At 41.3% G+C, this 22,927-nt stretch overlaps 1 protein-coding gene across 1 annotated transcript in view; it reads right to left on the reverse strand.

Annotated features, from left to right (window-relative positions):
- Positions 1 to 2,802: 2,802 nt before the first annotated feature.
- The window catches only part of PSTPIP1 (proline-serine-threonine phosphatase interacting protein 1), a 32,993-nt gene continuing 12,868 nt past the window's right edge, over positions 2,803 to 22,927 (reverse strand). The window contains exons 4-15 of the mRNA XM_070762291.1: positions 15,418 to 15,452; positions 15,220 to 15,326; positions 12,793 to 12,855; positions 12,606 to 12,704; positions 12,294 to 12,339; positions 10,767 to 10,846; positions 8,861 to 8,959; positions 8,311 to 8,407; positions 6,706 to 6,796; positions 5,484 to 5,554; positions 4,420 to 4,523; positions 2,803 to 3,319 (exon numbers count right to left, since the gene is read on the reverse strand). Of these exons, the coding sequence (XP_070618392.1) occupies positions 3,188 to 3,319; positions 4,420 to 4,523; positions 5,484 to 5,554; positions 6,706 to 6,796; positions 8,311 to 8,407; positions 8,861 to 8,959; positions 10,767 to 10,846; positions 12,294 to 12,339; positions 12,606 to 12,704; positions 12,793 to 12,855; positions 15,220 to 15,326; positions 15,418 to 15,452 (1,024 nt within the window). The 3' untranslated portion in view covers positions 2,803 to 3,187. The remainder of the gene's footprint in view (positions 3,320 to 4,419; positions 4,524 to 5,483; positions 5,555 to 6,705; positions 6,797 to 8,310; positions 8,408 to 8,860; positions 8,960 to 10,766; positions 10,847 to 12,293; positions 12,340 to 12,605; positions 12,705 to 12,792; positions 12,856 to 15,219; positions 15,327 to 15,417; positions 15,453 to 22,927) is intronic.

Genomic DNA, 22,927 nt, shown 5'->3' on the forward strand with positions numbered 1-22,927 from the left:
AGCCTTGGGGTCCGCCAGCCCCCTCCTGCAGCATGAATCCTTCCTTGGTTGAATGCAGCTGCTCCAGACAAATCCCCCAAAGTAAAGGCCTCCTTTTCAGGCAGCCCCTTCCTCCTCCCACCCTCCCTCCAAGTCAGTTACAACCCCCCCCCCCTCAACAAGCCATCTCACTTAACTTGTTTCTGGCGGTAAAGGATCTCTTATTAGCATCTCTCTTAGCATGAAGGAATCAAGTGGTCCAGATGGGATCGATGTGAGCTAATCAAGGCCTTATGGTATTAAAAAGCAAGGAATGTCATCGTTAAGCTCAGTTACTAGAAGGAAAATTGGTGCTTTCTGGAGAATACCCAATGTGAGACTCCAACAGATAGTCCTTGATTTATGGCAGGCTGCATAATGACCATTTAAAGTTAGAAGTGACCAAAAAGTAGGTATTGTATTTTTTTTGAAGTATAAGACACACCGGAGTATAAGACGCTCCTTAGATTTTTGGGGAGGAAAATAGGGGGGGGGGGTCTGCCTACCAGGTATTCATCTGGCCAGCGTCCTTAGTCTGGTCAGCGTCAGCACATTATTTTATCCCCCTGGTTAGGGCTTTTAAAAAATCTTATTCGGAGAGAGTAACAATGAAAGAGTTTGCAAGCCAGTAAGAGCTGGGAACATTGTTAGCTCCTGGTTAGGGCTGGAAAGAAACTTACTCAGAGCAAGTTAGAGCAATTTTAAAAAGCCTGCAAAGACTTATGGCTTGGAAAACATTCTTTGCAGAGAGTAACAATGAAAGAACCTACAAGGTAAGAGCTGGGAACATTGTTAGCTCCTGGTTAGGGCTGGAAAGAAACTTACTCAGAGTAAGTTAGAGCAATTTTAAAAAGCCTGCAGAGACTTATGGCTTGGAAAACATTCTTTGCAGAGAGTAACAATGAAAGAACCTACAAGGTAAGAGCTGGGAATATTGTTAGCACCTGGTTAGGGCTGGAAAGAAACTTACTCAGAGTAAGTTAGAGCAATTTTAAAAAAGCCTGCAGAGACTTATGGCTTGGAAAACATTCTTTGCAGAGAGTAACAATGAAAGAACCTACAAGGTAAGAGCTGGGAATATTGTTAGCACCTGGTTAGGGCTGGAAAGAAACTTACTCAGAGTAAGTCAGAACAATTTTAAAAAGCCTGCAGAGACTTATGGCTTGGAAAACATTCTTTGCAGAGAGTAACAATGAAAGAACCTACAAGGTAAGAGCTGGGAATATTGTTAGCACCTGGTTAGGGCTGGAAAGAAACTTACTCAGAGTAAGTCAGAGCAATTTTAAAAAGCCTGCAGAGACTTATGGCTTGGAAAACATTCTTTGCAGAGAGTAACAATGAAAGAACCTACAAGGTAAGAGCTGGGAATATTGCTAGCACTTAGTTAGGGCTGCAGGGGGGAGCTTTGAAAAAAGCTACATTCAGAGTATAAGATGCACCCAAATTTTCAGCCTCTTTTAGGGAGGAAAAAGCTGTGTCGTATACTCCAATAAATACAGTACTTAACAACTAGAATTTAAAATTGTGACAATTGGGCCTCTTCGCCATTAAAATGATGAAATTGGGGTGGGGGGCAGGGGTCATTTACAACTATTTACAGCATCCCCTGGGGATCCCATGACTGATGTTTTCAACAGTTTTCAACACTTTTGGAACTGCACTCATTAGGCAGTGGGTATCCAATCTTGGCTGGTTGGGGAATTCTGGGAGTTGGAGTCCACAAGTCTGAAAAGTTGCCAATTTTGGACACTCCCGATGTAAATAATTAGGAACCAGGTGATTTGGGGGTTATAAATAGCACTGCAGTAATAGGTTGCACCAGGTCAATAATAGGTGTAATACTGAATTTTAACTCCTGCCGTCGTTTCTGCCCACTGGTGTGTTCAAACTGAAACAAAAAAAGGTTTTGACAGTAATGAACGCAACGAAAAAGAGATACCGTAGAGATCTTGTGGTGTGTTTTTATTTTAAGCTCCCTTTTCTCAATTTGGGGTCACATTTCTCAGCTGCTACGACTTCAAATGGTGGCGCCTGCGTGCATTACTAGAACAATTGCTGATGCATTTTCATTGAAGCAGCTGAGAATCTCAGATGGAAGCATTTGGGACAGACCCACCCTCTCTGCTCCACCCTGAATCAGCAGTTGTAACGCTAGGGAAAGGACGGTTCTCGCCCATGGCGAGAAAGAAACGAAAAGAAATTAAAGCATCGGGTGAACAGTGCAGTCAGACAGTAGGGAAAGCAAGTAGGATGCTTGGCTGCATAGCTAGAGGTATCACAAGCAGGAAGAGGGAGATTATGATCCTGCTATATAGAGTGCTGGTGAGACCACGTTTGGAATACTGTGTTCAGTTCTGGAGACCTCACCTACAAAAAGACATTGACCAAATTGAACGGGTCCAAAGACGGGCTACAAGAATGGTGGAAGGTCTTAAGCATCAAACTGATCAGGAAAGACTTAATGAACTCAATCTGTAGAGTCTGGAGGACAGAAGGAAAAGGGGGGACATGATCAAAACATTTAAATGTGTGAAAGGGTTAAATAAGGTCCAGGAGGGGGAAGTGTTTTTAATAGGAAAGTGAACACAAGAACGAGGGGACACAATCTGACGTTAGTTGGGGGAAAGATCAAAAGCAACCTGAGAAAATATTATTTTACGGAAAGAGTAGTAGATCCTTGGAACAAACTTCCAGCAGACGTGGTAGATAAATCCACAGTAACTGAATTTAAACATGCCTGGGATAAACATATGTTTCTGGAATTTAACCATTTCAAAAATTCACTTTTTAAATCAATGGTTTATTATAAAGTCCACTCTATCCGTCTCCGCCAACATCACTGGAGAAAGGCAAAGACAGTTTTTGAAAAATATTGCAGTGTAGAAATCCAGTGAAGGTTCTACCAAAACATTGATGGGGATGGGAGTCCCTGGGTTTAGCAAGGGAAACAAAACCTTTGGAGTCATATATTTCTAAGGTGAGAAAAATCAGCATTTGTTTAGATGTCTTTTCTTTGATGATTGTCCTTCAAAAAATAAAAGGTCAGGGTGGCGTTTAATTTTAAAATAAAGAATATAATTGTAGCTCTTTGTCTGCCCTCTGCAAAGAGTAACATTTGATTCTTTAAGAAAAGATTTCTAGCCGGTAAAAACGTAGCACTCCGTCCCCATCAAAGTCTCTCCAGATAGGAGCCGGGCACAAGTCCTTGTTGCCCGTCCAGTTCTACGGTCCACCAGCCGTCTTCGCCAGCTTCAATGATGTTGACGATATCACCTGCTCGGATGTCCAGCTCATCCTCATTCTGGAAAAAAAAGGAATAATGGGGGGGGGGGGGGATCTCTTCAGGTAAGATGCCAAGTTTTAAGATGGAATAAGCGTTCGAGTAGTCCTTGACTCAGGGCCACAATTGAGCTCAAAATTTCCATTGCAGTTCAGTTCTGCCTCACTTTATGACCTTTCTCACCACTGTTGTTAAGTGAATCCCTACAGCTGTTAAACTAGAGTCATGGTTGGTTTAAATATGGCTTCTCCAGTGACGTTGCTTGTCAGAACATCACAAAAGGGGATCAACACGCCGATGTCACTTTTTTAAATGACTGCTTTAAGCATTAAATTAATGGTTGTAAGTTGAAGGCTACCTATAAAAATCGAGCTAATTTGGAATGTTCAGGATAACTTCAAATGATGATGCCTTCAGAGTAACTTAGAAATATTTCTCTCTCTCTCTCTGCGCACAATGAGAATATATCTGCTGAACAAAACTCCACATTGGCGATAGGAAAGGCATCGGGCCACTAAACACTCAGCTCCATTCGGTTGCCCAATGCAAGGGATTATAGGGTCATTAAAGCAGTGATTTTCAACCTTTTTTGAGCCGCGGCACATTTTTTACATTTACAAAACCATGGGGCACATTGAGTGGGAGGGGGCGGGTGTTTGATGTAAAAAATGTTTGGGCAAAAAAATTCTCTCTCTTCCTCCCTTTCGCTCTATTTCTCTCTCCTTTCTCCCTTTCTTTTTTCTCTCCATCCCTTTCTCCCTTCCTTCCTCTTTTTTTGCTCTGTCTCTCTCCCTCCCTCTGTCTTTCTCTCTCCCACCTTCCCTCCCTCTCTTTCTCTCTCTCTCTTGCTCTCTCTCTGTCTCATTCTCTTCTTTCTTGCTTTCTTTCTCTCTTGCTTTCTTTCTCTCTCTTGCTCTCGCTCTCTCATTCTCTTCTTTCTTGCTTTCTTTCTCTGTTGCTTTCTCTCTCTCTTGCTTTTCTCTCTGTCTCTGAGCTTCGCGGCACACCTGACCATGTCTCATGGCACACTGGTTGAAAAACACTGCATTAAAGCAAGAAGATCAGAGTAACAAATGTTCTTTTGTTTAAGGACGCTGCCTAAACAAGGGTTTGATGCTTACCTGAGCTGTGTAGTCATAGAGAGCTCTGTAATCCTGGTCTATGTCAGCGTTAACCTCGGCCACGTGAATTGCTGCATAAACGCCATCCGCCCTTTGCTCAGTTGCTGGGGAGAGAATTTGGAATTAACTCCTGGCAGAGGCAAAAGGTTTTACCAAAGTTGCAGAGTTTTATATCTTTTCCGGTCAGACTTTCAAAAGCCCCGATAATGTGTTTACGAAGGCGCCACCGTTCCTATTTCCAAAATCCGTCTGTTGCCACCCTTACATTCCTAACACAAATGAACTCTTTTCTGTTTGTAAAAATTTCACCAGCTGCTGTTTTGGGGAAAAAAATAGATATTTAAATAAAAAAAGAAAAACACATTTGAAAAGCTACAGGCCTGGTTTCAGGCGAATTGAATTCTGCCTTTTCCCAAAATCAAGTTTACAGTCTCTGTGTTAAAAGGCTTCCGCACTGTTTTCTGAAAATTGGTCAGTTGTTAGGATGTTTTTAGGGAACGTGCTTTTTTTTGCAGCAGGGAGTAGGGGTTTTTTGCACCAAACAGTAGCACAGAATAGGAGATATGACGTGCAGATAACAAACGTTAAAGAGACACCATGGAAAAATATTGAACAGGGATGAAAAGAAAGGAGGAGAGAGGCGGAGGTAATGAGACAAACCTAAGTCTCCTGAAAGCTAAGACGAGGAAATAGGACGAAGCGTATGTAGCTCTTGACTTCACTGTGACTATGGTGGGAGACGAGGAAAAACCGGTATGTTTACTGTGTCTGAAAATGTTGGCAGCAGACAGCCTGAAGCCAAATAAATTAAAGCATCATTTAAATACATTACACCCACACTGAGAAGCTGCTTGAGCTTTTTCAGCGAAAATGTGCTGAATATTGCAAACAATCATCGCGGCGGAGAGTTGGCGGTGCGCAAAATGTTTACACTGGGTTAGTCCAACTCGAAAGCCAAATATTTTTTTGCAGAGGGGGAATTTTCCCACATCAACACATAACAAAAAGATGCTCGGACTTAAGAAATTACTGCGTTTGTCCCTGGTGAAAGCCACCCTACATACCAGGGGCGGGTATTGTGGAAATAATGTTATCCGGAGCATTCCGTGTACTGCCATGCAACAAGTCGGAGAACCTGTGGATCGATAAGAAATATACCATCAGCCTTTCAATAGTGCCGCTTCCTCGCTCTTGTATTTTCAATAGAGAGTGAAACTTTAAATAACAAAATTTGGGAGAAAAAATCAGCTAAGCTGGCAGCCCTAAGCAGATGGTCTGAGTTATTTTCTTTTTTTAATGTGCATTGCAACACACACAAAACAGCATTTTGATGCCACCTTTTTAACTCTTTCCTCATTAATGCTATTGCAACACACATTGTCAGTATTTGGGTCGTTTATTTTTAGTATGAACATAAGAACCTAAGAAGATCCATGCTGAATCGGGCCAAAGGCCATCGAGGCCCACAGTGGCCCACCAATTGTCCATGGGGATCTTGAGCAGAAAGAGAAGGCAAAACTCTCCCTTTCTCTTGACCCACAACAAATGGTAAGGGAACCCTGCCTGCCTCAGCCAACATAGAGGCGGCACATGGACATCCATTTCAATAACCACCTATGATACACTTGGCATCCATGAATCTGTCTAATCCTGGCTTGAAGCTATCCGGGCTGACAGCTGTCACGACCTTCTCAAAGTGAATTCCATCAACCAAGGACCCTTTGGGTGAAGAAATATTTCCCTTGATTTGTCCTCACTTTCTTGCCTAGGAGCTTTAGAGAGGGCCCCCTCGTCCTAGTATTGTGTGATAGAGAAAAGGATTTTTCTCTATCCATCTTTTCTATCCCATGCATGATTTTATACACTTCGATCAAGTCACCCCTTCAACGCCCTCTTTCAAGGCTGAAGAGACCAAGGCCTTGCAACCTGGTTTCCTAAGGGAGGGGCTCCATTTCCTTGATAATTCTTCTTGCTCTTTTTTGCACCTTTTCCAGTTCCATTACATCCTTCTTGAGGTGCCCCTCAGGGCTATTTCAGAGAACAGCAGCCGTAAATAAATAAAAATACTTTTGTACAAGCAGCTGGCCAAACAGTGGACGTCCCCACTTTGCCCTTCTTAATTTAGCTCATGTGCTGGAAATCTTTCTCGGTTCTCATTTAAAATGAAGGGAAACGGCTCCTCTAACGCAGCTTCTGGGAATTGGTGGAAAAGTCAAACAGTAGGGGGGGGGGAAGTGCCGAAATACCACCCCTTAACGGAAAACAGCCACCGTAATAGCGATTTACCTTTTCATCATGCCGCAACTCTGGGTTGTTGAGCTGTTGGAGTTTTTCGCGGGTCCGCTTCTCTCGTAATAATTCTCGTAGCCAATGGCAACTGTTTCAAAAACGAGCAGGATGGGAAAATGTGACTGCGGTGGCCAATCTCTCTGCGCCTGGTGATTTTCGCGAAGACGTCTCGCGACCCAGCTAGGTAACGCCACCCGTCATTTTCCACCCCTAGAAATCTCATGCCAGCCAAGAATGAACAAATCTTGTTGGCTCGATGTCATTGATGGTGAATCCTTTCTTTCCTCAGGTGCCGAAAGCACGTGTGCTGTGCCGTCACACATGCACGAGTGCCCATACCCATAATTCAATGCCTGGCAATGGCAAAAATGGCCTCTTCTCCCAGAGGCCAAGGTCCCGTCGACCAAACAATGTCGGCTGGCGGAGCCTAGGAGAAGAGCCTTCTCTGTGGGGGCCCCGGCCCTCTGGAATCAGCTCCCCCCAGAGATTCACACCGCCCCCACCCTCCTCGGCTTCCGAAAGAGTTTAAAAACTCATCTTTGCCGTCAGGCCTGGGGTTCCATAGATCTTCCCCCCTGACTAATGAATGTTTTTAGTACAATTGTTGAATGGATGGTAATGGAAGTTTTTAAAATAGATTTTTTAAGGATTGTTTTTATGTATCAATGGGATTGATTTTACTATTGTCTCTATATATGTTGTGAGCCGCCCCAAGAGAGGGGTGGCATACAAATCTAATTGAAGGAAGGAAGGAAGGAAGGAAGGAAGGAAGGAAGGAAGGAAGGAAGGAAGGAAGGAAGGAACCAACCAACCAACCTACCTACCTACCTACCTACCTACCTACCTACCTATCTCTGGTGGGCCGGTAGGCCTGTTTTTCACCCTCTTCAAGCTCCAGAGGCTTCTCTGAAGCCCGGGTAGGGTAAAAATGCCCTCCCCCATGCCCCCAGAGACTCTCTGGAAACTGAAAATGCCCTCCCAGAGCCTCTGGGTGAGCCAAAAAATGTGCTGGCTGGCACACACATGCACATTGGAGCTGAGCTAGGGTAACAGCTTGCGTGTTAGCAGATATGGCTCCATGTGCCACCTGTGGCAGCCATGCCATAGGTTCTCCATCACTGCTCTAGGTCAGGGGTAGGCAAAGTTGGCTCTTCTATGACACATGGACTTCAACTCCCAGAATTCCTGAGCTAGCATGATTGGCTGAGGAATTCTGGGAGTTGAAGTCCACAAGTCATAGAAGAGCCAACTTTACCTACCCCTCCTCTAGGTCAGCCTTATTTTCTTTAAAATCTCCCCGTTTAATTGGGGGTAATATTGTTTTCATCTTCTAAAAGATGGGTTTGAGTCTGGGAGCTCTCCCCAAATTCACAGCCAAAATGGTCGTTTCAAATGGGCAAATTGCCATTGTTGCTGCTATCAGTGCACTGTGGGTGCAGGTTCAGTTCTGTGTCCGTGCACATACTATGCGCCCGTGTGCCAGCACCTTTTTGCTTCTGCGCGTGCGCAGGAAGCAAAAATGCGCTGAAATCTCGTAAATAAATAAATGCGTTCTCTTTTCAAGATACAATTAAGAAACACAGCCATTCTGTGCAGAGAGACCTGGTGGTTCTGTTCCGGTCATCTTATTCTGGACGAAGGAATTCATATCGGACTCCACGTTGCAGTTTTCCAGGCTTACCCGAACCTCTTCGTAAAGCTTTGAAAAGAAAAAGAAATAAAGTCAATTTATTTGAAAGGAGCTCTTGCTTACTAAAGCCTCCGGCCACATGAATTCCAGCGACCGGTTTTGTCCCACAGAGTCGGCCTTCTCCAGGTCCCGTCAAGTAGACAATGTCATTTGGCGGGACGTAGGGGAAGAGCCTTCTCTGTGGAGGCCCCGGCCCTCTGGAATCGACTCCCCCCGGAGATCCGTAATGCCCCCACCCTCCTATGTCGTCAGGCTTGGGCCGATTAGATCTTAGCCCCTGGCCAACGAACAATTGTATGATTGCTGCCTGAATGACTGATTTTTAATACAATTAGGGATTTTAGTTAACCATGTAGTTTTAATTTAATTGGATTAATTTTATTGTAATTTACTGTTTTTCATATGTTGTGCGCCACCTCGAGTGTTTGTAAGCCAAATTCTACCTGCCTTGCTGCTTCCTACCTCATCGTCTTTCACACACTGCATGGATAGTTGATTGCAATGAACCCAGAGGGAATTCCGTAGGATGGTGATCCGATCACATTCCTGGAGCTGGAAAGCCTAGTTTAATAACATTTAAAAAGAAAAAAGAAAAGTAAAGATCAATTATGCATCCAAAATGCCACAAAATGTGATAACAGTAAAACAAAGTTGGGTCGATACACCGAGATAAGCCAAAAAAACATAGAACCAAAATTGGCCAGCTTCATACAACAGGCTGAAGTCATAAACTACAATGATGCACCTCTATCACTGTTTGGTTTGGTGCTGCAACCCAACAGGACCGACACAGACTTCAGAGGAGAATCAGAACTGCAGAAAAAGCAATTGCTGCCAACCTGCCTTCCATTGAGGACCTGTATACTGCACGAGTCAAAAAGAGGGCGGGGAAAATATTTACTGACCCCTCACATCCTGGACACAAATTGTTTCAACTCCTACCCTGAAAACGTCGCTACAGAGCCCTGCACACCAAGACAGCTAGACACAAGAACAGTTTTTTTCCAAACGCCATCAGTCTACTAAACAAATAATTCCCTCAACACTGTCAGACTTTCTACTAAATCTGCACTTCTATTCTACTAGTTTTTCTCATCATTCCTTTCACTTATTTCCTCCCAAGTTGACTGTATGACTGTAACTTGTTGCTTGTATCCTAAGATTTTTATTAATATTGCTTCTTTGTTGCTTATTTGACCCCTATGAAAATCATTAAGTGTCGTACCACATGATTCTTGACAAATGTATATTTTATTTTATGTACGCTGAGAGCATCTGCACCAAGACAAATTCCTTGTGTGTCCAATCACACTTGGCCAATAAAATTCTATTCTATTCTATTGACAAATTGAACTGCTATTTATTTACTTATTTATTTATCCATCCATCCATCCTAGTGAAATAGATAAACGTTCTATCAACCACAACTCTCGGAATCACACATTGTGCCAATGTTTTTTCTCCCCAAAAATGTTTTTTTTCTTTCAAAGTGTTTTGTTTTTCATCCAAGAAACTTCTTCAAGGGCTGGTGAACAATCCCATCTTGCTCTGGCTGAATGGATGTGAATGATTTAGTATGAAGGGTTTTTAGAATTGTTTCTACTCTGTTTTATATTGTTGTTCGCCACTTAAAATCTGTAAAGAATTGGGCGGCCTTTTAAATCTCAATAATAAATAAATAAATGCTTGTTATCTTTCAATGGCGCCTCCAAATCTGTCATTTGCATGGTGTCCATCAGGCATCAAGTATTGTTGTATCGTCCCACAATACTTGGGAAACCACAGCCTTAAGGCCAACCTCCATTAAAAATAAAAAATTATATACTTTACTATGATCGCTGATCCCTACCTAGGCAAAGAATTGGGTTGCAAGCTAACTATGGCCGTATAACGAATATAATTTATTCCGTGACCAGGTTCTTAAATAGAAAAGTTTGTAAGAAGAAGCCATTTTTCCCATAGGAATCAATGTAAAAGCAAATAATGTGTGCACGATTGGGGAAACCACAGGGAAAGTGGAGGCCCTGTTTCCTCCCAGGAGATTCCTAGAGAGGCCCCACAGAGGCTTCTCCCTGCCTTTTCAGGTTAGAGTTTCGGAGTTTGTAAATGGAAAATGGTTCTTGAGAAGAGGCAAAAAAAACCCTTGAACACCCGGTTCTTATCTAGAAAAGTTCGTAAGTAGAGGTGTTCTTAGGTAGAGGTACCACTGTACTTTGTTGAACAAACAGGTCACCCCTTGGGTGTTTGAGAGAAACCGTGTTGAGTGCCAACCCTTCAGTGAGAAGAAAGAAGACCTCCAGTAGCACCTCACCGCGATCAAGGTCAAACCTTATCAATTCTCTGTTGATTGAAGGCGACAGCTTCTTACCTCGCAAGTCGTAACGTGTTCCTGTTCCCACGTGAGCCTTGTCTGGTCTAGTATCTCAATGTTCTGTTTATACACCCTTTCTGTGTGGAGAAACAGCAAAGGAGAGCGATCGCAGAAGATAACCGATTAACAAGAGTTGGAAGGGACCTGGCAGGTCATCTAGTCCAACCCCCTGCCCCAGCGGGAGACCCTGCATCTGCCTCTACCTAGGATTGAACTCACAATCTCCTGACCATGAGGCAAGAACCCCACCTGTAGGCCGTAGCAGTTGGGTGCTTGTGTTTTGCATTGATAAAATGAACCCATTCCATGGTTCATTGATTTAAAAAATATATATCCTGAAATAAGAGTTTGTCTGGAGAAGATGCTTCCAAACTGCTGAATTGCAAGTCAGCCTTTATTTTACTTTTGCTTTTAATAAACTGACATAAACTCCTCCTACCCTCAAAATTTCGCTACAGAACACTGCACACCAAGACAACTAGACACAAGAACAGTTTTTTCCCCGAATGCCATCACTCTGCTAAACAAATAATTCCCTTTAACACTTTCAAACTATTTACTAAATCTGCACTACTATGACTACTAGTTTTTTCTCATCATTCCTATCATCCTTTTCCTCTCACTTAGGACTGTAACTTGTTGCTTGTATCCTCAAGATTTTTATTTATTTATTTATTAGATTTGTATGCCGCCCCTCTGCGAAGACTTTAATAAAGACTTTATTAATATTGAGTGTTTCTTCATTGATTATTTGACCCTATGACAATCATTAAGTGTTGTGCCTCATGATTCTTGACAAATGCATCTTTTTCTTTTATGTACACTGAGAGCATCTGCACCAAAGACAAATTCCTTGTGTATCCCATCACACTTGGTCAATAAAGAATTCTATTCTATTCTATTCTATTCTATTCTTGACAAATGTCTCTTTTCTTTTATGTACACTGAGAGCATCTGCACCAAAGACAAATTCCTTGTGTATCCCATCACACTTGGTCAATAAAGAATTCTATTCTATTCTATTCTTGACAAACGTATCTTTTCTTTTATGCACACTGAGAGCATCTGCACCAAAGACAAATTCCTTGTGTGTCCAGTCACACTTGGTCAATAAAGAATTCTATTCTATTCTATTCTATTCTTGACAAATGTCTCTTTTCTTTTATGTACACTGAGAGCATCTGCACCAAAGACAAATTCCTTGTGTGTCCCATCACACTTGGTCAATAAAGAGTTCTGTTCTATTCTATTCTATTCTATTCTTGACAAACGTATCTTTTCTTTTATGTACACTGAGAGCATCTGCACCGAAGACAAATTCCTTGTGTGTCCAATCACATGGTCAGTAAAGAATTATATTCTATTCTAATGAAGGACACAATTGCATTTTGGGTTTATTCAGATATTTAGTTCTTGGGAGTTTTGCAGGTTAGATTAAAGGCCTGGAAGATGCCACCATAGCGATTCACAAAGCTTGTTTCTCTTATGAGTAGCTCTTGTTTTCATAGGTGCTTAAAATGTTACCTGCTTCGTTGGCAGAATCTCTGGACTGTTTTGCTTTGGTCTGGCTCTGAAAAATGAAAAAAAAATAGAACATTGCTATAGGAAGGAAGGAAGGAAGGAGAGGAAGGAGAGGGAGGACGGAAAGGAAGGAAGGGAGGAGAGGGAGGACGGAAAGGAAGGAAGGGAGGAGAGGGAGGAAGGAGAGGGAGGAAGGAAAGGAAGGAAGGAGAGGGAGGAAGGAAAGGAAGGAAGGAGAGGAAGGAAAGGAAGGAGAGGGAGGGAGGAAGAGAAAGGGAAGAAAAAGAATGAATGAAAGAACGAACGTGGAGATACCTTTTCTGTTTGTTTCTGGTTCCCGTTAGCACTTATCCTCTCAAAAGCTTGTTCCGCCTCATCTGCATCTTTACATTTCTGGTCGTAGGCCTTCTTGGACTGCATGCAGAAAAATGTGCACAATTAACGGTCATAGATCAAGGACTGCCCCGTATAAACGTCCTATAAGATTGCGAGTTGCTCTTACCTCCATGGTTTTCTTGAACATGAAGAGCTTGTTCTTCTGTATTCGTTCCATTGTGCTCTCATACTGCAAGAAAGGCGGCATTACCCTATTTTTCATAAGACCCACCTTTTCACCTCCTCCCCTCCAAAAAAGAGGGTGAAAATTTGGGTGCATCTTTTTTAAAAAATAAATAAATTAAAATTGACATAGAACAACAGTACAACTCAGAAAACATTTTAAAAAAACAATGCAAACATATGTTCTATTACTATATCTTCTTTTCTATTATTTCTTAGATATATTTTACTATGAGTATCTCCTCTATAACCTTCATCATGTATTTTACTATGTGTATATAGATATATATCCACTAAAACCCTCATTGTGTATTGGAAAAAATAAATAAATAAATAAAAAAGTAAAGAGAAAGAGATAGGGGGAGGAAAGAGAAAGAAAAGAAATAGAGAAAAGGAGAAGAGAAAGGAAAGGGGGAGAAAAAGAAAGAAAAGAAAACGCACCGTTTTCGTCTTTGTTTACATTTCTGATAGTTCGAAAAGCAGACTGTACATACATCACTTTTGCTTTGTATTGTCAACTGTTTACGCTTTGGGTGCATCTTATATACCGAATGCAGCACCGTGCACCCTTCAGCTTTCGCGCATCGTGTTTCATACCTGTTCCAGGCTGCAGGGACTGCATAGACCATCGCCCCGAAAACGGAGCTTTTGGAGGCTGCAAAGTCAGCCACTCCCAAATGGAGCTTTTGGAGCAGGCCGGGGTTGCAACCTACCTCCGCTATCGGTGCTGATGTGCGCGCAGCTCTGGATGACCAGTGGGCGCGTGAAGAAGATATACAATGCGTAGAAGCAGGTTTGACTTCTGGGCATGCGCAGGAACCAAATCTCACGAGCAGACCCACGGGCGTGCAATATTTCAGCGATATTTTTTGCTTTGTGGAAGCCCAAAGAAATTGCCAAAATCTCATGTGCCCGCACAGCCTCTCACGAGATTTTGCTTTCTGTGCATGCACAGAAGCCAAATATCGCGCTGGCGCACCTGCTCATCATCTGGAGCTGTGTGCACAGTTCCATTTTTGCTACCGGAACGCACCACCACCACCATCCAGGTAGGAGCCGAATACTATTTTGGAGGTTGCAAAGTCAGCCGCTCCTAAATGGAGTTTTCCTCCCAAACACTAGTCATGGATGCTGGTAGACAGAGGCAGAATTATTTCTTCTTCCTATTTTCCTCCCCAAAAATTAATCTGCGTCTTATAATAATAATAATAATAATAATAATAATAATAATAAGAAGAAGAAGAAGAAGAAGAAGAAGAAGAAGAAGAAGAAGAAGAAGAAGAAGAAGAAGAAGCAGCAGCAGCACAGACTGACTACAAGCATAGACATGATGCTGTGGCACAGATGATCCACTGGAACTTGTGCCAGAACTACCATTTCCCAGTGGCAAAGAACTGGTGGGATCATAAGCCCGAAAAAGTGGTCGAAAATGAGTAAGCAAGACTACCGTGGGACTTCTGACTTCAGACTGACCCAATTCTGAAGCATAACACACCAGACATTGTGATCGTGGAGAAAAAGAAAGTATGGATCATCGACATCGCAATCCCAGGAGACAGCAGAATTGAGGAGAAGCAGCTAGAGAAATTAGTGAAATACGAAGATCTAAAAATCGAGCTGCAACGACTCTGGCATAAGCCAGTGAAAGTGGTCCCAGTGGTACTTGGCACGCTGGGCGCAGGGCCAAAGGATCTCAGGGGACATTTGAAAACCATTGGAATTGACAAAATCTCCATCTGTCAATTGCAAAAGGCCGCTTTACTGGGATGGGCAAACATAATTCGCCGCTACATCACGCAGTCCTAGGTGCTTGGGAAGCGCCCGACTGGTGATGAACTACGAAATCCAGCTAGTGATCTCGTTTGCTGTGTTGTACTGACATAATAATAATAATAATAATAATAATAATAATAATAGTAGTAGTAGTAGTAGTAGTAGTAGTAATTTATTAGACTTGTATGCCGCCCCTCTTCAAAGACTCGGAGCGGCTCACTATAAAATACAAAGCACAAATCTAATATTAAAAACAATTATTAAAACCCATTATAAAAACAGTCGTGTTTTTATGCTCCAGCGCGTCTTATACTTCAAAAATATGGTAATTTATTATTTTTCTGCCTTCCACAAGAATTGGAAACCCAGTTCTTTAACTATTGTTCAAAGTCCTTTTATTCCTATTTTCTAGACTGGGGGATATGCCATTTTTTGGGGCACTACTCAAAGAAGATGTTTGGGTTCCTTTACTGAAATAAGGCCGGATAAACGGATACTTTCGGACCCACACGCGATGGTCATCATACATTTGTTTTAATACATAAAATAAACGGCATTGGCTTGTTTCCAGCCTAGGATGATCCAGCTTCTGCCTCACCTTTTTCCGTTGTTCCTTCTGCCTTTCTCGGAATTCTTCCAAGGCCTTTAATTCCTCTTTCAACATGAGAGCCAGCTGGATGTGGGAATTGCCTACGCTTTCCATTTCTGTGGATGAAAGGCAAAGGAAGAAAAACTCTAAAAATTATTAATAATTTTGCAGCCAAATAACCCAAACAGAACTTCCTCATATACTTACGTAGCTTTAGGATTTCAAACGAAGCCTTTAAAGTGCTGAGGAAGAGAAAGAAAGAAAAAAAAACCACCATCAATTTCCTTCCGTCCAAAGACTTTCATCAAATTTGAAGTTCTCTATTACATTTGCAAGAACAGGTATGTGTCAACAGTTCTAGACACGCAGGGCTGAAGAAGACCACATTCCCACCATCCAGAAAAGCAATTCCAGAAAATATTCAACGCCAGATTTCAAATGTCCATCACCACAAGTATAAGGTTGGTCTGTCAGTCTCTATCTATCTATCTATCTATCTATCTATCTATCTATCTATCTATCTATCTATCTATCTATCTATCATCTAATCTATCAATCATCTATATCATTTATTCTATCTAATCTATCATCTAATCTATCTATTGATCTATTTATCATTAATCTAATCTATCTAATCTATCTATTTATTTATTTATTTATTTATTATTTAGATTTGTATGCCGCCCCTCTCCGCGAACTCGGGGCGGCTCACAACAAAAATATAAACAATCGTACAAATCCAAATAGATTCAATAAATTTAAGTATTTAAAATAGTTTTAAAAAGAACCCCACTATATTAACAAGCACACATCTATTTATCAATCTAATATATCTATCATCTAATCTATCAATCATCATTTATTCTATCTAATCTATCATCTAATCTATCGATTGATCTATTTATCATTAATCTAATCTATCATCTAATCTATCTATCTATCTATTGATCTATTTATCTATCTTATCTATCTATTCTATCTATCTATCTATCTATCTATCTATCTATCTATCTATCTATCTAACTTTGGACAACATCAAACTTCTCCATTATGTAGGACAAGCATGCAAATTTTAAAAAATCCAGGAGAAACCTTCAATCTTTCTTCTAATACTCCGAATGAAAGATTAAATATTGATAGGAGAAGAACCTACCAATAGATGTGGGCAGAGTTAAGAGAGAGGTCAGTTTAGAATCCCTACGTAGCCACAAGCAAATGAAGTCCAACCCTCCTCCTTGAATTCCATTCATCCTTATCTAAATCCAAGCAGGTTCTGACCATGAGTTCAGAAGATTCCTGCCTTTAGCAATGAATTGGTTGACGAGTAATTGGAACAGTGGCATTTTCTTTCCTCTTTAGCGTAATTCATTCAGGGCTTGCTGAAGCTGAGAGTTGACTAAAACCTGGGCTGTATGTACTTTTTCTATCCTTATCAACAGACCTTATTTCCATTTGGGGTTTTTCTCCTGATGAAAATAAGTACAAGATAAGTTTCTTGTGTATCTTTAATGCCCCCTTGTGGTGTCTTTTGAACTTTTTGAAAAATTAAATTCAGATTCCAACTAAAAGCATGTAACCACTAGATTCATCCTGCAGGTGTCATATGAGTGATGAACTAAGATTCATTTAACTCTAGATGCAGCATATTATTATCATTAAAGAGAAAATAAGTCCATTGTGGACTTTCGTGGAAGTTTCATGGAAGTTCAATTCAATTCAATTTATTAGATTTGTATGCCGCCCCTCTCCGAAGACTCGGGGCGGCTCACAACAATAATAAAAACAATATTCCAGCGAAAACAAATCTAATATTAAAAAGCACATAAAACCCTATCATATTTTAAAAAGCAAACAACATATACATACCCAAACATAAATATAAAAAAGCCTGGGGGAAAGGTGTCTCAACTCCCCCATGCCTGGCGGTATAGATGGGTCTTGAGTAATTTACGAAAGACAAGGAGTATGGGGGCAGTTCTAATCTCTGGGGGGGGGGTTGATTCCAGAGGGCCGGGGCTGCCACAGAGAAGGCTCTTCCCCTGGGGCCCGCCAAACGACATTGGTCGACGGGACCTGGAGAAGGCCAACTCTGTGGGACCTTATCGGTTGCTGGGATTCGTGCGGTAGCAGGCGGTTCCGGAGGTACTCTGGTCCAATGCTATGCAGGGCTTTAGAGGTCATAACCAACACTTTGAATTGTGTCCGGAAACTGATCGGCAGCCAAGTTATTATTGTATCTCATCACTAATAAATGTTGCATGTCAAATCCGTTATACCATCACGCCATCTTACAATATTTTGCTAGAAGTGACCTGAGCTTAGATCTGCTCTTAATAGCTGAAACTATTAGGGTTGTTTTTTAGCATTTTGCCTTCAGTGTTTAAATTTATTTCCCTTTCACAGCAAATGATTATAGATATTGTATCACAACAGAATAACGTAATGGGAAGGGATATTGGAGGTCTTATAGTCCAACCCTCTGTTCAAGCCGGAAACTCTATGCTATTTCAGACAATCTCTCCTTAAAAAATTCCAGTGATGGAAAATTCACAACTTCTAGTGGCAAGCAGTCCCACTGATTAATTGTTCCCACTTTCTATTTCCAAGTTGCTTCTCTCCTCCCTTTGATTAATTTTTATCCCTTTCTTCTCCATCCTTCAGATGCTTTAGAGCAGTGTTTCCCAACCTTGGCAACTTGAAGATATTTGGACTTCAACTCCCAGAATTCCCCAGCCAGCGAATGCTGGCTGGGGAATTCTGGGAGTTGAAGTCCAGATGTCTTCAGGTTGCCAAGGTTGGGAAGCACTGCTTTATAGAATAGGTTGCAAAAATCGTGTAACAATTTTGTGACTAAAGAACTTTGAAAATCTTTATTTCGATCACAAAGCAGCTTAAAATTTGAAAAACACGTAGGCCCTTGCAGGGGAGGCTAAAAGCCAAATGCATCTCAACACTGAGGTTGTACGGTTGACATCACACCAAATGTCATCCTCTCGGTGTCACACTCATTGGGAACAGATTGTGATGGGCTTTGTGGTGCAAGAAAGGAAGGGACCCCATTAAAATATTGCCCAAGCCTTATATTGCTTCAAGGTTTACGCAATCCCTTCCCTCAAAGAGGAAATGCATAGCTAAAAAATTATTTTGCTTTGCATCATATTTGCTCCGACAAATTTATCTCCTTCCATCATCTCTTATTCTGCAAGCCAATTTCTCAGGACTAGGAAAGAAGCTTTCTAGTTTTTTCCAAATCCATCAGAAAACATGACCTGCAGTATGCTAGCCTTATGTAAAATATAGGAAGTCGGTTTGTGTGCAGTTGGAGCTGCTAAACTCCCCATTTACATTAAACTTGGGACTATTTGTTCCTTGTTGCCGAGAAACCATTAGTAACTTCTCGTTTAATGCCCCAAAGCTAAAGAGGAACTGATATTAGTAGTTTTGTGAATTGAGACTGACTTTAAAAAACATTCAAGAGCACTAGAGCCTCATTTGCTACCTTGGGAAGCAGATTCATTCATTCATTCATTCATTCATTCATTCATTCATTCGTTCATTCGTTTGTTCATTAGTTTATTGGAAACATTGATATAGCCACCCATCTTAAAATAAAACTCTGGGCAGCTTACAGTCCAAAAATAAAATAATAGAACAATAAAAACACAAGAAATAAAAGCACAGGAACCAGAAATATCAAAACAGAAAAATCTGGGGCCACAATCATAGGTCCCTGATGCCAGCCATAACAAACAATCATCCCATTCCAGCATTTTTCTTTTCTTAATTTAAAAATTTTAAAATATTTTATTTTTGAATGCCCAATACAAAAACTGAAATCAAAAACAGATATGAACACACTCAAATAAAATAAAATACATAACAAAAGAAAAGCAGAAGAATTTTAGAATTACAAAAGTAAAATAAAATAACAATTGGAGAGATATTTGCTCTCTGCTTCCTTCCTTATTTTGTTTTATAGATTTACAATATAATAATATTTAAACTTGCAGATTACCATATTTATATTTTCATGCTTAACTATATTTCTTAATAACAAACAGAACATTTCTTCCTATCACTTTTCATTTTAAAATTGTAGCAAAAACTTATCATACAAAGAAAAAAAACAGCTTTAAAGGCATTTTTTAACCTTGGCAGCTTTAAGATATGTGGGCTTCAACTGCCAAATTCAATTACTTCAGGTAGTACTGAATTATGATTATTTTTGCTCTCTCAAGAAACCTTACGATGCTTGATTGTAGCACTACAACACTTTGTTGCTTGCACTGCCTAAGTGAAATGCTACCAAGAATGCAGGCTGGTTCTCTTTTAGTGAAAGAGGAAAAGGTGGGCAAAGAATAAGCTTTCAAGCGATCCTCGGTATCAGTTTATAGAGGAAGAAGAAAACCACCATCTAAGAAAAATGAGTCCTGTTGACCACACAATGTGGGTTGTGCGATGGAAAGGAGAAATTCCTCACCTACTGTTAAAAAAAAACCTCTTAGGAGGTCAAGTGAACACAAGAACAAGGGGACACAATCTGAAGTTAGTTGGGGGAAAGATCAAAAGCAACGTGAGAAAATATTATTTTACTGAAAGAGTAGTAGATCCTTGGAACAAACTTCCAGCAGACGTGGTTGGTAAATCCACAGGAACTGAATTTAAACATGCCTGGGATAAACATATATCTATTGTAAGATAAAATACAGGAAATAGTATAAGGGCAGACTAGATGGACCATGAGGTCTTTTTCTGCCGTCAGTCTTCTATGTTTCTATGTTTCTAAGTATCAGCACTTAACACATTCTGCTTCTACCAATACCTGACTTGCAAAACCCCACATGACCACTAGAGGGTGCTAAAAAGAATACAGAAAACACCCGTGCTTCCACCATCTGGTGGCTAGCTGGAGGTTTGCAGCCCAAATCGGTTTTGATCCTGAACCTCGACTTATAACCATTTGTTTAATGACTGCACAAAGTTAAAACAGGGCTTAGAGAAGTAATGTATGAATAGCCCTCGTTTAAGAATCGTGGCAACAATAGTCGTAAAATCAGACCAGCAGTGGGTTGTTCCCGGTTCGGACTGGTTCTTGGAACTGGTAGGGGCAGCAGGAGGCCCTGTCCAATTGAGACATTTTAGTGCATGCACAGAAGTGTTGCATGAACTGGTAGCAAACTAATTTAGAACCCATTACTAAATCAGGCACATCTCAACTTAACTGCCTTGTTTAGCAATAGAAATTCTGGCCCCAGATGCCTCCGCTAGTCCAGAGCTACTTATAGTATCGAGATGACTGGAAATACGACCCCCAGATGTGGTCATAAGTCAAGGACTACCCATCCTCTTCAAGCTTGCTTTTAAGGAACATCTTTGAGTGCACTATTCTATGTTTAGAATAGAATAACGGAGTTGGAAGGGACCTTGGAGGTCTTCTAGTCCAACCCCCTGCTTAGGCAGGAAACCCTACACTACTTCAGACAGATGGTTATTCAACATCTTAAAAACTTCCAGTGTTGGAGCATTCACAACTTCTGAAGGCAAGTTGTTCCACTAGTTAATTGTTCTGACTGTCAGGAAATTTCTCCTTAGTTCTAAGTTGCTTCTCCCGTTGTTTAATTTCCACCCGTTGCTTCTTGTTTTACCCTCAGGTGCTTTGGAGAATAGCTTGATTCCCTCTTTGTTGTGGCCACCCCTGAGATATTGGAAGGCTGCTATCATGTCTCCCCTGGCCCTTCTTCTCATCAAACTAGACATACTCAATTCCAGTAACCGTTCTTTATATGTTTTAGCCTCCGATCTTCAATTTGACTTCAACTCTCAAATGAAATCCATTGGGGTCGGTTTTAAGACCTCACTCCATCATTTACTGGATCTGAACTGAAATTGGTTTCTTGCATGGATGAATTGTACAATGAATAGGAAACAGATCACCCAACCACTCCGCCCACCCCTTTTGCAGCTATGATTCTATATAAAGCATGTTGGCACAGGAAGTACATACAGTCGATTATTATTATTATGAGTCAGAATTCGTATCACTTCAGCTACATTAAAAACATAAATGCTCTGATGGTATCTGCTAACGCTTTTCTGCCTGGTGGTGAGATTTCTTTCTGTTGAAAGAAGCTTGTGCGTACTTTCTATGGAAGCTAAACTTTGGAAGGATTCATCTACTGAGATCTATTTAGCCGTTCTAATTTGACAGCTGCCCGTCTCAAACACACAATTTTGGAGACTGAAGGGTCATAACAACTAGAAGAACAGCTTCTGTGCTGGGCAGAAGGTTGGATCAGGAGATCTCTAAGGTGCCTTCCAAGGCTACGGTTCTAGCGTCCTCCTGTTGTCATTTCCATATACCACCCATGGTGTCTATAATAAATGGGTCATAGTATCATGAAATGCATTGGGAGGTCTAAATGACCTTTGCGATCACATTACAAGCAACTGTGTTCTCTTCGCCAGCAATGTCAAACTTTTCAACCCCACCGATAAGACAGCTACTCTCCAGAAAGACCTTGACTTTGTGTCTGAATGGTCAAACATCTGGCAACTCCAAATCTCAACCAAAAAATGCTCTGTCCTACCCATTGGCGAAAAGAATCAGAACATCAAATTCAAGCTGAATAAACAGACAACCCTCACTCCATAAAAGACCTTGGAATACTCATATCCAATGACCTAAGTGCCAAAGCCCACTGCAACAACATCGCCAAGAAGGCTTCAAGAGTTGTTAACCTAATCCTAATCCGGTAATCTCACACTACTAACCAGTGCATATAAAACTTTCGCCAGACCAATTCTTAAATACAGCTCAGCTGTCTGGAACCCACACCGCATTTTGGACATAAACACTCTAGAAAATGTCCAGAGATATTTTACTAGAAGAGCCCTCCACTCTTCCACTCACAACAGAATATCCTACGCAACTAGATTTACAATCCTATGTTTAGAAAGCTTAGAACTACGTCACCTTAAACACAACCTAAGCATAGCCCATAAAATCATCTGCTACAACGTCCTTCCTGTCAATGACTACTTCAGTTTCAACCACAACAACACAAGAGCATACAACAGATACAAACTTAAAGCAAACCACTCTAAACCCGACTGCAGGAAATATGACTTTAGTAACCGAGTAGTTGATGCATGGAACTCACTACCAGACTCTGTAGTATCATCACCCACAACTTTACTCTTAGACTCTCCACTGTTGACCTCTCCCGATTCCTAAGAGGTCAGTAAGGGGCGTGCATAAGTGCACCAGCGTGCCTTCCATCCTCTGTCCTAATATTTCTCTTTTACTAGTGTTGTGGTTAGCTCTGGCCCAGCTCCTGCCCCAAGGACTGTGGATGTGGGGGAGACATCCACATGCTGCAGGCCTGTTTTGCCCCCAGTGGAATCTGATGATGAAGGCTCCTCTGACCAAGAAGACATGAGTGACAGGGAGGAGGAGACTGGGGCAGACAGCTCAGAAGGAGATCAATTATCTAGCTCCTCCTTAGATTCAGAACAAGAGTTAACGATACCGCCACGCATGGGGAGAGCGATGCATAGGCAGCAACAACTGAGAGATTATTATCAAAGAAAATGAGGCCACCTGTGGTTGGGTGGGACTGTGGTCATTAGTGAGGCTGCTATAAATAGCAGCCTGTGGGTTTGACCATTGTGGAGGATTATCTGATCGTTGTGTTTTGTGACTGCTTTGCTGCGTTTG

This window comes from Erythrolamprus reginae, chromosome 10 (assembly GCF_031021105.1).
Source record: "Erythrolamprus reginae isolate rEryReg1 chromosome 10, rEryReg1.hap1, whole genome shotgun sequence".
NCBI classification, from domain to species: Eukaryota; Metazoa; Chordata; class Lepidosauria; order Squamata; family Dipsadidae; genus Erythrolamprus; species Erythrolamprus reginae.